At 45.7% G+C, this 13,780-nt stretch overlaps 1 protein-coding gene across 1 annotated transcript in view; it reads right to left on the bottom strand.

Annotated features, from left to right (window-relative positions):
* The window catches only part of LOC147102876 (dynein axonemal heavy chain 17-like), a 908,504-nt gene that overhangs the window by 11,342 nt on the left and 883,382 nt on the right, over positions 1-13,780 (bottom strand). Inside the window, exons 79-80 of the mRNA XM_085963770.1 lie at positions 6,879-7,058; positions 4,973-5,155 (exon numbers count right to left, since the gene is read on the bottom strand). Of these exons, the coding sequence (XP_085819896.1) occupies positions 4,973-5,155; positions 6,879-7,058 (363 nt within the window). The remainder of the gene's footprint in view (positions 1-4,972; positions 5,156-6,878; positions 7,059-13,780) is intronic.

The raw sequence follows: 13,780 nt of genomic DNA, 5'->3' as shown, positions 1-13,780 counted from the left end.
TTTTAAGACTGTGCCCTCTTGTTCTGGATTTCTCCATCAGAGGAAATAGTTGCCTTGTATCTACCCTATCAAATCCCTTAATCATTTTAAAGAATTCAATTAAATTACCCCTCAACTGTCTAAACTCAAGGGAATACAAGCCAAGTTTATGCAACCTGTCCTCAATTTAATCCTTTAAGCCCTGGTATAATTCTGGTGAATCTGCACTGTACCATCTCCAAGGCCAATATATTTTTCCTGAGATTTGGTGCCTAAAACTGAATGTAGTACTCCAGATGGGGTCTGACTAAGGCTCTATACAACTTGAAGCATAGAATCATAGAATAGTACAGCACAGAAGGAGGCCATTCGGCCCATCAAGTCTGCGCTAGCTCTTTCGAAGAGCGATCCAGTTAGTCCCACTCCCCCACTCTTTCCCCATATCCCTGTATTATTTTCTCATTCAAGTATTTATTCAATTCCCTTTTAAGAAACATAGAAACATAGAGATAGGAACAGGAGTAGGCCATTCGGCCCTTCGAGCCTGCTCCGCCATTCAATGAGATCATGGCTGATCTTCGTCTGAGATCATAGCTGATCTTACCAGTTCAGTACCCCGTCCCCGCCTTTTCTCCGTAACCCTTAATCCCCTTAGCCTTCAGAAATATATCCAATTCTCTCTTGAAAATATTTATTGAATTAGCCTTCACAGCCCTCTGTGGCAGGGAATTCCACAGGCTCACCACTCTTTGAGTGAAGAAATTCCTCCTCATCTCTGTTTTAAATGATTTGCCTGCTATTTTTAGACTGTGGCCCCTGGTTCTGTGCTCCCCTGCCATTGGAAACATTCTCTCTGAATTCAGCCTGTCCAGGCCTGCCATAATTTTATATGTTTCGATGAGATCCCCTCTCAATCTTCTAAACTCCAGTGAGTACAAGCCCAAACTATTCAATCTCTCCTCGTAGGTCATTCCCGCCATTCCAGGTATCAGCCTGGTGAATCGCCGCTGCACTCTTTCCATGGCAAGAACATCCTTCCGCAGATGGGGCGACCAAAACTGTACACAATACTCCAGATGCGGTCTCACCAGCACCTTGTACAGCTGTAGTAAGGTATCCCTATTCCTATACTCGAACCCCCTTGATATGAAGGCCAACATACCATTTGCCTTCTTAATCGCCTGTTGCACCTGCATGCTCTCCTTCAGTGACTGGTGCACAAGAACACCCAGGTCCCTCTGCACTTCCCCATCTCCCAATCTATTGCCATTTAGATAATAATCCACCCTCCTGTTTTTACCCCCAAAGTGGATGACCTCGCATTTATCCACATTATAGTGCATCTGCCACGTATCCGCCCATTCCCCCAACCTGTCCAAATTGCATTGTAGCCTCCTGACATCCTCATCAGAGCCCACCCCTCCTCCTAGTTTAGTGTCGTCAGCGAATTTGGAAATATTGCATCCAATTCCCTGATCCAGATCATTTATATATATTGTGAACAGCTGGGGTCCCAGGACAGATCCTTGCGGCACCCCGCTGGTCACTGCCTGCCACTCCGAAAACGAGCCATTTATTCCAACTCTCTGTTTTCTATCCGCCAGCCAGTTCTCTATCCACGTTAATACTTTGCCCCCAATCCCATGAGCCTTAATTTTGCATGATAATCTTTTGTGTGGAACCTTATCGAAGGCTTTCTGGAAGTCAAGGTACACCACATCCACTGGCTCTCCCCCATCTATTTTACCAGTTACTTCCTCAAAAAATTCCAGCAGATTAGTCAAACACGATTTACCCTTTGTAAATCCATGTTGACTCTGTCCGATCCTTTCCCCATTTGTCAAATGCTCCGCTATTTTATCCTTAATAATGGACTCTAGCATTTTGCCCACAACCGATGTAAGGCTTACTGGTCTATAATTCCCTGCTTTCTCTCTACCCCCCTTTTTAAATATTGGGGTAACATTAGCTACCCTCCAATCCACGGGTACTATTCCCGAGTCAATGGAGTTCCGGAAGATGATCCTTAGAGCATCTGCTATCTCCAGGGCCACCTCCTTAAGTACCCTAGGATGTAGTTTATCAGGCCCCGGGGATTTGTCGGCCTTCAGTCCCCTCAACTTACCCAACACCATATCCCTAGAGATACTAATTTCTGTCAGCTCCTCCCTCTCATTAGTCCCTATGTTTGTCGATATTCCTGGGAGGTTATTTGTGTCCTCCTTTGTGAATACAGAACCAAAGTATGAGTTTAATTGGTCTGCCATTTCCTTATTCTCCATTATATATTCTCCCGAATCGGACTGCAAGGGACCGACTTGGGATTTTACCAGTCTTTTCCTCCTGATATACCGATAAAAGCTTTTGCAGTCTTTCTTTATGTTTGCTGCAAGTTTACTTTCGTATTCTATTTTCCCCTTCCTGATTAATCCCTTTGTCCTCTTTTGCTGTATCCTGTACTGCCCCCAATCTTCCGGTCTGGTGCTTTTTTTTGCCAGTTGATATGCCCTTTTTTTTGATTTTATGCTGTCCCTAATTTCCCTCGTTATCCACGGTTGAGTCACCTTTTTAGGTTTATTTTTTATGCCAAACCGGTATAAACATGTTCTGGAATTCTTCCATTCTATCTTTGAATGCTTGCCATTGTCTATCCACTGTCAATCCCCCCAGAAACACCACCCAATCAATCTTACCCAATTCCCGTCTCATACCCTCGTAATTCCCTTTATTTAAGTTCTGGGCCTTAGTCTCTGATTCAATTTCCTCACTCTCCATCTCGACTGAGAGCTCGATCATATTATGATCGCTCTGACCCAAGGGGCCTCGTACAAGAAGATTGCTGATAAGTCCCTTCTCATTGCACAATACCCAGTCTAAAATGGCCTGATCTCGAGTCGGCTCCTCGACATATTGGTCCAGATAACCGTCCCGAAAACATTCCAGGAATTCCTCCTCCTCAGAATTTTTACTAATTTGGGTAGTCCAATCAATATGTAAATTAAAGTCACCCATGATGACAGCTGTGCTCTTATCGCACGCTTCTCTAATTTCCCTTTTTATGCCTTCCCTCACCTCCATATTACTATTTGGAGGCCTATATATCACACCCACTAACGTTTTCCTCCCCTTGCTATTTCTCATTTCTACCCATACAGATTCCGTTTCATCCGAGTTAATATCCTTCCTTTCCATTGCATTAATCCCCTCCTTTACCAGCAATGCTACCCCACCTCCCCTACCTTTTTGCCGATCCTTCCTAAATATTGTATATCCCTGGATGTTAAGTTCCCAGCCTTGCCCACCCTGCAGCCACGTTTCTGTAATCCCAATCAAATCATACTTGTTTACCTCTATTTCCACAACTAATTCATCCACCTTGTTCCTAATGCTTCTAGCATTAAGATACAAAGCCTTCAGGCTTGCTTTTTTCACACTCTCATTATGAATTAGTTTGGCCCTTTGTGTTTCTCTCCTTTGCTTATTGCTTCTCACCTTTCTACCATCTATTTCTAACTTCATATGACTTCCCTCTTTTCCACTACCTAGGTTCCCATCCCCCTGCCAAATTAGTTTAAATCCTCCCGAACCGCCCTAGAAAATATTACCCCGAGGACATCGGCTCCCTCACAGTTCAGGTGTAGACCGTCCCCTTGGTACAGGTCACTCCTCCCCAAGAACTGGTTCCAATGCCTGAAGAATTTAAATCCCTCTCCCTTGCACCACTGCTCAAGCCACGTATTTAGCTTATCTATCTTACTCTCTCTAAACTTATTAGCTCGTGGCACTGGTAGCAATCTGTATCCACCAACCTATCAGGTGGCAATATGCATAACTTCCTCCCATTTGAATTCCAATCCCCTGAGATAGAGGCTAACATTTTATTAGCCTTTTTGATTGATTTGTGTACATGTGCACTAGCTTTTTGTGATTTGTGTACATGGCCACCCAAATCCACAGTTCCTATAATCAAAATATTCCCCTGCTGGGGTTCTCTACCTCTCCTCGCTCTGCCCTGCTGGTACTTTGTAAAACATAATTACTGGGCCTGCTCCTGAGTTTGCCCTCAATCCCACCCCTCCTCTCTACTGACCCAAGCCTTTATTTGGCCGTACTGACTCGGCAATTTAAAAAAACTTTTTATCACCTTTTTTGGATGTTCTGACCTGCCCTCCATTGCCACCATCTGCCTCACTTCTCAGCCTTACTCTTTCTTTGGTCATACGGGATATTTTAATTTTCTTTGCTGTCATCTGCTTAGTTTCCCAAATTACATACTGTAATAAATACTCAGAACTAAAAAAGATATTATAAACATTGTAACAAAAAACATACAAAGCTACCAGCACCTGTCGTCCCTTCACAGGCAGCTTGTGCATTTTAAGAAGACGAATGTGGGGCTGCTTGCCTCGCTATCACGGCAAGTCTCAGGAGGGATGGGGGGTAATCACAAGTATTTTATAGATAGTGCAGCACTCCTGCTACCCCAGGCTCCACAGGAACGATTTTTGATTTTATTAGCTAGAATTTAGTTGGTGGCTGCTGCTTCGGTCGCAGCAACTGCTCCGCTCATTACTATCCAATTTCCCAGAGGGAGCCTAAAACAGGTGTTAGGCCTCTTAATTACATATGCAAGAGCCCTAACGCCTCGTTTTCTTCAGGCCTTCTGGTGCAGAGCTCTGCACTACGAGGACATATTTAGAATTCAGGACTTACCCCATGATTTTCTCTCCATTAAAATTAAGCTATGTGCTGGCTGCACTGAAGATGAATAATTTTCTCATTACATTTTAGGTTAAGCTTGACATATAGCACTCAACCTTTGTTGAAAAGCAGCTTTTGAAATGGTTGCATATTTTGAGTTTTTATTGACGTTATTTTAAGGTAACAATAATGTTTTAAGGAGTCTCTGTAAGAAAAGTTATATGTTGCCTGAAGTTCTGATGGTTAGGTTTAAAGTTCAAGTTATCTTGTTCCTAAAGGTTAAAAAAAATACCTTTTCTTCCCTAGTTACCCCAGAGCCAACATCACCAGTAGATTCTTTGGGTTGCAACTCGAGGACTGTGCGAAACAGCTTTTCGGAGATCACTGTCAGGAATCCAATTTCTGCATTCGGGTGCAGGCCATACAAGTATGGGCTCTCAGGTGGCAATATCTCATTCACGTACTCATGATAGCCCTTATAACAAACAAATGGATATTTGTGTCACTTTCATTTTTTAAAACAAATATATGAATATTGGGGGTAACTTTAGCCCCCAAAAACGGGTGGGTTTGGGTCGGGTGGGAAGTTAAAATGTTAAAAATCTCAAACAGGAACCCAACCCACCCACTTCCATTTTTAATGGAGGCAGGATGCGGGGCGGACGACCAATCCACTCTCAGGAAATGGGTAGGTTGTTGAAACTATTTAAAGATGCTGCGTGCCTCCAATTTAACAGGATTTCTATTTTTAACCACAGTCAGCCAGGTTTCCTGGGCCTCGGAAAACCTGGCAGGTAAAAAGAGATGGGAAGAGCCGGATCCAAAAGGTAAGTGCCTTTACAGCACTGCTTGTGGGCCAAGAGGAGCAGGAGTGTTTCCTCCAGTCTAACAAGCTAACCCTGTAAAGTCCCCCTTTCGACCCATCCACGCTCTCCCCCCCGACACTCCCCCACGATCTCCCCCCCCGACACTCCCCCATCACCAACACCCCTGCAATCACTGATCCCCCTCTCCGATTCTCCCCCCAACCCCCCCATCTCTGCCCCCAATCTCCAACCCCTCTTCGGTATCTCTCCAATTCCGCCCCCCACCCCCGCGATCTCTAACCCCAACATGCACTAAACCTACCTGCTCTTGGGCTGCGGCATTTTCGGGAGCGTTCCCCGCCGAACATGCAGCCAAGCCTATCAATCAGGCTGGCTTCCAGGCGGGGAACCTGTGCAAATAAAAAAAACACACACGCCAGGGAATTAAAACTCCTGGGCGTTTCCAACCATAAATGCTCTCCCCCCACTCTCCGAAACTCTGCCCCAGTAAATATCGGGGCCATTGTGTCAGAAAAACTATAAGTAATCAAATTTCACAAATATGAAGTATTTGTTAACTGGAAAACTGATAGATATAGAATTGGTAGGTACTTTGCTTTATAAAATCAAACGTGGATGCAACAATAATTTTACTTTTTTTCAGTAATTTAATAGTTATGATTTGTAGAATATTTGGGTAGAAATTGGACCTCGTTGCTCCTGCTTATTGGGTGGAAAACAGGAATACAGGGGGCAATTTAGCGGGCCAAATTCCCACGCCCAAATCGCATTTGAAAAACCTGGGACCCCATTTTGTTTTGGGTGTACTTTTGGCCTCTGCCTAAAACAGGTATTACGTCCCTTGCATATACTAAATGAGGGGCCTATTGCTCAGTGACAAAGCTAGGTTTGGCCGACTGGGGCCCTGAAATCAAAATTTGGCCGACTTAGCAGGATGGGAACCGAGCTGGTAACTGGGGAGTGCCGACATATCCAGTCTGAAGTGTGAACCAGGAACCGGACAGACTTGCAGGCCGCGCCTCGAGGCCAAAGATGGGTGACAGATGAGCGAAATGGAGGTGGTTCTCCAAAGCTGTGTTGGCTGACCTCAAAATGATTAGGGGGGAATCATCACCCCCATTTACACCCACGAGCTCCACTACCGTATGCAAATTCTATGCCAATTTGTGTTTATCTTCTCAGTAGCATTCTGTGGGATCTTCTTTATGTTATTTGTGGTGTAATCTTAACATGTTTTTATACTATGCAAGACCTTTGCTACCAGGATTCACGAAGACTGGCTGCTAGGAAGACCTTGTAAAAAAGCAGAGCAACAATATTCTTTTGACGTGTGACAATAGTGCACTATATTTTTTTAAAAGCTTTTCTTACTTTGTAATCAGAATTGGGTGGGATAGGGAAGCCTGGTGCAAGCAAAAGCTCTCCATCCAGCATTTCATTTCTGATATATTCCTCCAGATAGGTACGACAAAGTTTACGATCCCAATCATCAGTGATGTGGCCTCCATACATTATTTCACCAAAGAGATAGCGTAAGTCATCCCAGGGAACCTAATAGTTAAATGTAGTTTACCATGATAAAAAAATGTAGTTGGTGAGCTCAATTTTTAACGTCTGAAGAAAAACATTAATATGAAAATATCATGAATTACAATGGAATTTAGCTCCTCAGACTTATTCCATCTAATAAATCAACAGTGCAACCATGCATTGCTATCCTTTAATCCTCCAAACCATGCAGCCCTTCTGTCATCATGTAGTAGCTATAACAGACTACATCAAATAAAACAAATTGGATTGTCAATTAAATAAAAACAACTTAAGCTTGAGCACAAAGCTTGGAGACAGAGCTGGGTAAATCGCAATCGGAGTGGATCGCAAACAGAGTGGAAGCTGAGAATTTGCTGATAGTGGGAATTTGGTAGAGAGGAGGTAGGCGGTTACTCACGTCAAACTCAAAAGAAGGAGTGCAGCCACAGACCCTGAGGATTCTAAGTTAAGTATCTAGATAACTAATATTTAGGTACCATGGGGGAAAAATTCATCCCCTTAACACCTCCCATTAACGCCAGTAGATGGTGCTAATGGGGCGCTAGACCAGTATCGCCAGGGTGAGGCAAATCCAGCACTGCACACTAAATCTGGCCCCCCCAGTAGCGCTGCCGGTAAGAGGTATCGCCGGGAATGTCAACACCAGGTAAATCGTGATGTCAGTGAGTATGCAACGCTACTGACCGCCTGATTTGCAAAATTGATTCTCGCCACTACCTCACCGCTTGGAGTAAACAACGGCAGGGAGAGCTGGTGTGCAGCACCAGGAAGCCGGCTCCAGGGACGTTATTTAAAGGGATCATCAGTAATCACTTGCAGCTGTCAGGTTAGTGCAATTTCAGTGTTTTTTTTGTTAGTTTCACCCACTGCAACAGTTTCATTCAGTAATTTCAAGGTTCTTTTGTAGCAGGAGTCTTCTGGCAACTAAAATGTAGCTACATTTATTCTTCAAAGATTCAAACTGCTACACTTGGTAACATTAATGGAGGCTGTACTGGCATGCCACCTCGCCTTCCAGGATCTATGGCGGAGGCAGCGAGAAATACGGAAACATGCACGCAGAGAGATGAGAAGGGACATCAGGGCTCTCACCAGGAGGCGTTACCCTCCGAGGGTATTCCGAGAGCACTTCTCCTACTTTCAATGAAGCGAGGAGCAGTGTACTGGGCAGCTCCGCTTAACCAAGGAGGTGGTCACAGAACTCTGCCACCTCCTCCAAACAGACCTCCAGCCTCACACCAGGATGACTTACACCTCATATCCCCTTTGTTCACCACATCCCCATCATTCCATCCCTCTTGCAGGCCATATCACAGTGCAAAGCTGAAACGAGAGACACCATAAAAGAATGTAAGTGAAGTGATAAATTTATCAAAAAGTAGTGGACACATACTTACACCAAAAATAATTTCTTTTCACCCTTGTGCAATCCCTTAGTGCCTGTCATTACTGTGCCTTTTCCTGCTCTAGTGCTCCTACAAAGTGTTGGCCCAGTGGCTGCAGCATGTCTGATGGAAGGTTGCTGAGTGTCCGTGCAGGACACTTCAGATGGCCTTGCATGACACCCTCAACCAGCTCTGGATCTGGAAGGCCCAGCTGTAGACTGCACCACCTCAGCATGGACGGTGGCAGTCTGGGCTGGTTGGATGACAGGCAGCTACAAAGGCATCCTGAGAGAGGACAGCAGGTTCCAGCTTCACTGACCCACTGCCACTCCCCTGGGGCAGCACCTCAGCATCCCTAGCAATTTGTTGGAGCAAAGATTGCTGACCTGCTGCGACACCGTGGAAGCCTCGGTTGACGGTGGTAGACTCAGCCATGATGGCAGCAGTCAGAGCTTGCATGGCATCAAGCCGAGACTGCATGAGAGCAACCTGAGATTGGATGCCACCAAGCATAGACTCCATTACAGCACTAAGATGTTGCATCGCTTCCGCCTGTGCTGCAATGGAAGATGCCAGATCGCCCATCACACGCGACATTGGGTCTGGGTCGCCACAGTCTCTCTGGGAGCCTACCATCCTTTGCAGACTGGAAATGATGGGCTCCATGGTGTGCGCAGAGCCTTGTGCAATGTTGGAGATGGACTCCTCCACTCTCCTTACCATTGCCGAGAGGCTCTCGGGCAGCCTTGCCATTGCACCTATCATCTCCATGTACATGCCCATCTCCCTTCTTCTAAAGGCCTCCCCATCCAGGTCCTCATTTGAGTCCTGTGCAGCAGAACTCACACGCAAATTTGCCCTTTGGGGAGCTGGCCCACGAGCTACCCTTTCCCCCTGGCCTTGCTGCAGCCCACTCGTCCCCGGTGCCTCACCCTGTGCAGATCCCGCTAATATACTAGCTTCTAAAGAACACGTAGTGCCAGTATCTGAGCTGGTGTCTACGGGTGAGAGATGCAGTGATGCAGCGTGTTCTTCCTCCTCCTCTTCTCCCGCCTCGCTCTCTACCGCGCCTTCAGGGACAGGCTGCTCAGGTGCTTGCTGATTATCTGAAAGCATAAATGCACAAGAGTTGGGTTAAGGTGAGGGGAGGGGGGCAGGAAGGGAGAAATGCATGCATACAGCATGATTAGCTGGAAAGTGCGAAACACTTGTGGGGTGAGGGGGAAGTGGGATGTGAGAAGGAGTAGGGATGAACATACCGTTGTTGTCCCCAAGGGGGTCAATGTCACCGGTGGCCATGGCACCCACCACCTGGTGCCCAATGATCAGCAGCACGCGATTCTCCAGTGCAGACAGTGGTTGGGTATCAGCTTGTCCCCCGCCTGTGCGCCCCTGCTCCCTCCTGTTGTGCGCCACCTTGGCCGGCAAGAGAAAGGAAAGTGTGAGAGTGAGTGTGGAGCAATGTGTTTTGGTGATGTGCCTGCCATAGTTGAATAGCTGGCATTGTGTGCAAGGTGTGAGATGCGGGTGTGAGCATTGGTAGGTAGAGATTATTGGTGGGTGAGTGCTAGGGATGTGGTGCTTTGGACAGTGTGTGAAGATTGTGGTACAGATGGTGGTATGTAGCATTTGTTGAAGCCTTCACTCACCCTGACCATCCGAGTGAAGTCGTTAAATTTCTTCCTGCACTGTGTGTGGGTCCTGGGGACCACAGTGCTGCCTGAGACATGCTGTGCTACCTCCCTCCACATGGTGTTGAAGACTTGTGGTGAGGGCCTCCTGCCACTTGTCGGGTAGAGCACCGCCCTCCATCTCTCCACAGTGAAAACCAATGCCTCCAATGCTTCATCGGAGAATCTGTGGGTTCTCTCTCTGGGGTGTGGACCTGCCATGAGCACACCTGGTTCAGTCCTCCGGCTGTTTCTCCTTCGTCTGCTTCTGCTTCTGCTTCTGCTTGCTGAGGCTGCTGCACAGCCAGCAATGCTGAGAATGAGGTGCTGCAGCATGAATGAACCTCCCCTTTAAGTAGTGAAAAAAGCCTGCGGCAATGATGAGTTGTGATTAGACTGCACCCGATATTGGTCCACCCATTAAGCCTAACGCCAATGAGCTTGGGTTTTAAGACTTGATTTAGGACTCCAATCATTTTATTGAGCAGTGAGCACGAATTTTTCGTGCAGTTTAAAGCATTTGTGCCTGGCGTTAATTCTCCAACTTTTCTACTGACACCGCCCATTCCTTGGCCATGATGAATTTCTAGCCCTTTGTGTTTCGTATCTCAGTGGTTCTCGTTAAACTTAGTAAATAATTTAGTCTTTGTGTAGTTTGCTTTGAGGAGCGAATAGAAACATTGCAGTGTAGTTTAGACCTAGTTAACAGCAATGATATAAATCACCTTGTATCTAAGTAGTTTATTTTAAGTTTCCAATTAGAATGGAGAGACAGCTACGACCTGTAGCCTGCAATTCCTGTGCCGTGTGGAAACTTCAGGATGCTTCATTTGTCTCGGAGGCCAGTGTTTGCAGGAAGTGCCTCCAGCTGCTCAAACTCACGCTGAGGGTTTCTGAGTTTGAGGGGCAGCTGGATTCACTGCAGGGCATACGGATGGCTGAGTCCTTCCTGGATCACAGGTTGCAGGAAGACGTCACCCCATAGCCGGATAGAGTTCAGAATAGCAAATGGGTGGCCACCTGAAAGGGCAGGAAGAGGCAGGCAGCGCAGGAATCCTTTGGGAGTGTGGCACTCTCAAACTGATATTCAGCATTGAATACCAGTGAGGGTGGCAAAATCTCAAAGGAGTGCAGTCCTGAGCCTGGCACTGTGAGGCAAAGGACTGCACAGAGCACTTCAGCAAAGTGTGGGAATGCAGTAGTAATGGGGATTTGATAGTCAGGGTGACAGACAGGCAGTTCTGCTACCATCGACGTGTGACCCATATGGTATGTTGCCTCCCTGATGCCAGGGTAAGGGACATCATGGAGAGGGTGAAAAATATTCTGTGGGGTGAAGGGGAAGAGCCAGAAATTGTGGTCCATGTTGGAACCAACGACATAGGGAGGAAGAGGGTTGAGAGTTTAAAGAGCTAGGAAAGAAGTTAAAAAGCAGGACCTCAAAGGTAGTAATCTCTGGATTACTCCTTGTGTCACGTGCTAGTGAGAGTAGAAATAGGAAGATATGGCAGGTTAATGCATGGCTAGAGATATGGTGCAGGAGGGAGGGCTTCAGATTTCTGGAACATTGAGACCAGTTCTGTGACAGGAGGGACCTGTTCAAGATGGACGGTTGCACCTGAATAGAGTTGGGACCAATATCCTTGTGGGCAGGTTAACTAGTGCTGTGGGGGTGGGTTTAAACTAATATGGCAGGGGGTTGGGCACCAGGATGTAGTATTAAAATGTAGAAACCAGGTGCACAGAGGACTGGGAGAGACAGTTAGAATTAGAAATGATACAAAATTAGGTGGGATCATAGAAAATACAATGAGGTCTAAGTTAGGTTTCGAGTGCAAGTGTGTAAATGCACAAAATGTGGTAAATAAGGTAGGTCGGTGAGCAGCAGACGGAAACAGCCATGTGGGAATATGATGTAGTGGTGATAATTGAGACCTGGCTCAAAAAAGGGGAGGGTTGGATGCTTAATATTCCTGCGTACAAGGTATTCAGGAAAGATAGGGAAGGAAAAAAAGGAGAGTTAGCAGTTTTGATTAAGGAAAATATTACAGTGCTAGAACGAGAAAATAGACTTGAGGGATCAAAGACAGAATCTATTTGGTTGAAGTTGAGAAACAATAAAGGAGCTACTATGCTACCTGGTGTATTTTATCGACCACCAAATAGTGGAAAGGAGATAAAGGAGCAGATTTGCAGAGAAATTACTGAAAGGTGCAAGAACTGTAGAGTAGTGATAATGGGAGACTTTACTCCAATATTGAATGGGGCAGTGATTGTGTGAAGGGGAGGAATTTCTGAAGTTTGTTCAGGAGAATTTTCTTGAAGTGGGTCAAGTGGAGAGTGTCAAAGTTGGAGAGCATCTCGGGAATAGGGATCATAGTATCGTAACGTTTAGATTAGTTATGGAGAAGGAGAAGGAACAATCGAGAGTAAAAATATTTAACTGGAGAAGGACTAATTTCAGCGAATTGAGGAGGGATCTGGCCCAAGTAAATTGGAGTCAAAGACTGGCAGGCAAAAATGTAATGGAGCAATGGGCAGCCTTTGAAGAGGAGATGGTTCGGGTACAGTCTAGGTACATTCCTACAAGGGGGAAAGGAAAGGCAATCAAAGCCAGAGCTCCCTGGATGACGAAGAAGTTGGAGAATAGGATGAAGCAGAAAAAGGGGTGTATGACAGATGTCAGCTTGACAATACAAGGGAGAATCAGGCTGAATATAAAAAGTACAGAGAAGAAGTGAAAAAGTAAATAAGAGGGGCAAAGAGATTAGATTGGTGGCTAACATGAAAGGGAATCCAAAGGTCTTCTATAGACATATTAACAGTAAAAGTGTTGTCAGATGAGCGGTGGGGCCGATTAGGGACCAAAATGGAGAACTATTGGTAGAGGCAGAAGGCATGGCTGAGGTACTAAATGAGTACTTTGCATCGGTGTTTACCAAGGAAGAGGACTTTGCTTAAGCTATGGTAAACAAGGAGGTTGCTGGATAATGGATGAGATAAAATAGATAAAGAGGAGGTACTAGAAAGGCTGGCGGTAATTAAAGTGAATAAGTCTCCTGGTCCAGATGGAATGTACCCTAGGTTGCTGAGGGAAGTAAGGGTGGAAATTGTGGAGGTACTGGCCATAATCTTCCAATCCTCCTTGGATACAGGAGTGGTGCCAAAGGACTGGAGGATTGCAAATGTTGCACCCTTGTTCAAAAAAGGGGAGAAGGATAAACCTGGCAATTACAGCCCAGTTGGTTTAACATCGGTGGTGGGAAGCTTTTAGAAACAATAATCCGGGAGAAAATTAACAGTCACTTGGACAAGCATGGACTAATAAAGGAGAGCCAGCGTGGATTTGTTAAGGGCAAATCGCATTTGACTAACTTGATTGAGTTTTTTGAAGAGGTAACAGAGAGGGTGCATGAGGGCAGTGCAGCTGATGTTGTGTATATGAATTTTCAAAAGGCGTTTGATAAAGTACCATATATTAGGCTTGTTAGCAAAACTGAAGCCCATGGGATGAGGGGCAGTAGCAGCATGGATACAAAATTGGCTAAGGATAGAAAACAGAGAGTTATGGTGAATGGCTATTTTTCACACTGGAGAGAGGTATACAGTAGTGTTTCCAAAGGTTCAGTACGAGGACCACTGCTGTTTTTGAATACATTAATGACTT

The sequence above is a fragment of the Somniosus microcephalus genome, chromosome 21, assembly GCF_052327205.1.
Source record: "Somniosus microcephalus isolate GS21.2 chromosome 21, FLI_Smic_1.0, whole genome shotgun sequence".
Taxonomy (NCBI): Eukaryota; Metazoa; Chordata; class Chondrichthyes; order Squaliformes; family Somniosidae; genus Somniosus; species Somniosus microcephalus.
Note: the sequence above shows the minus strand (reverse complement) of the source record. Positions and strands in the feature narration are given on the sequence as shown.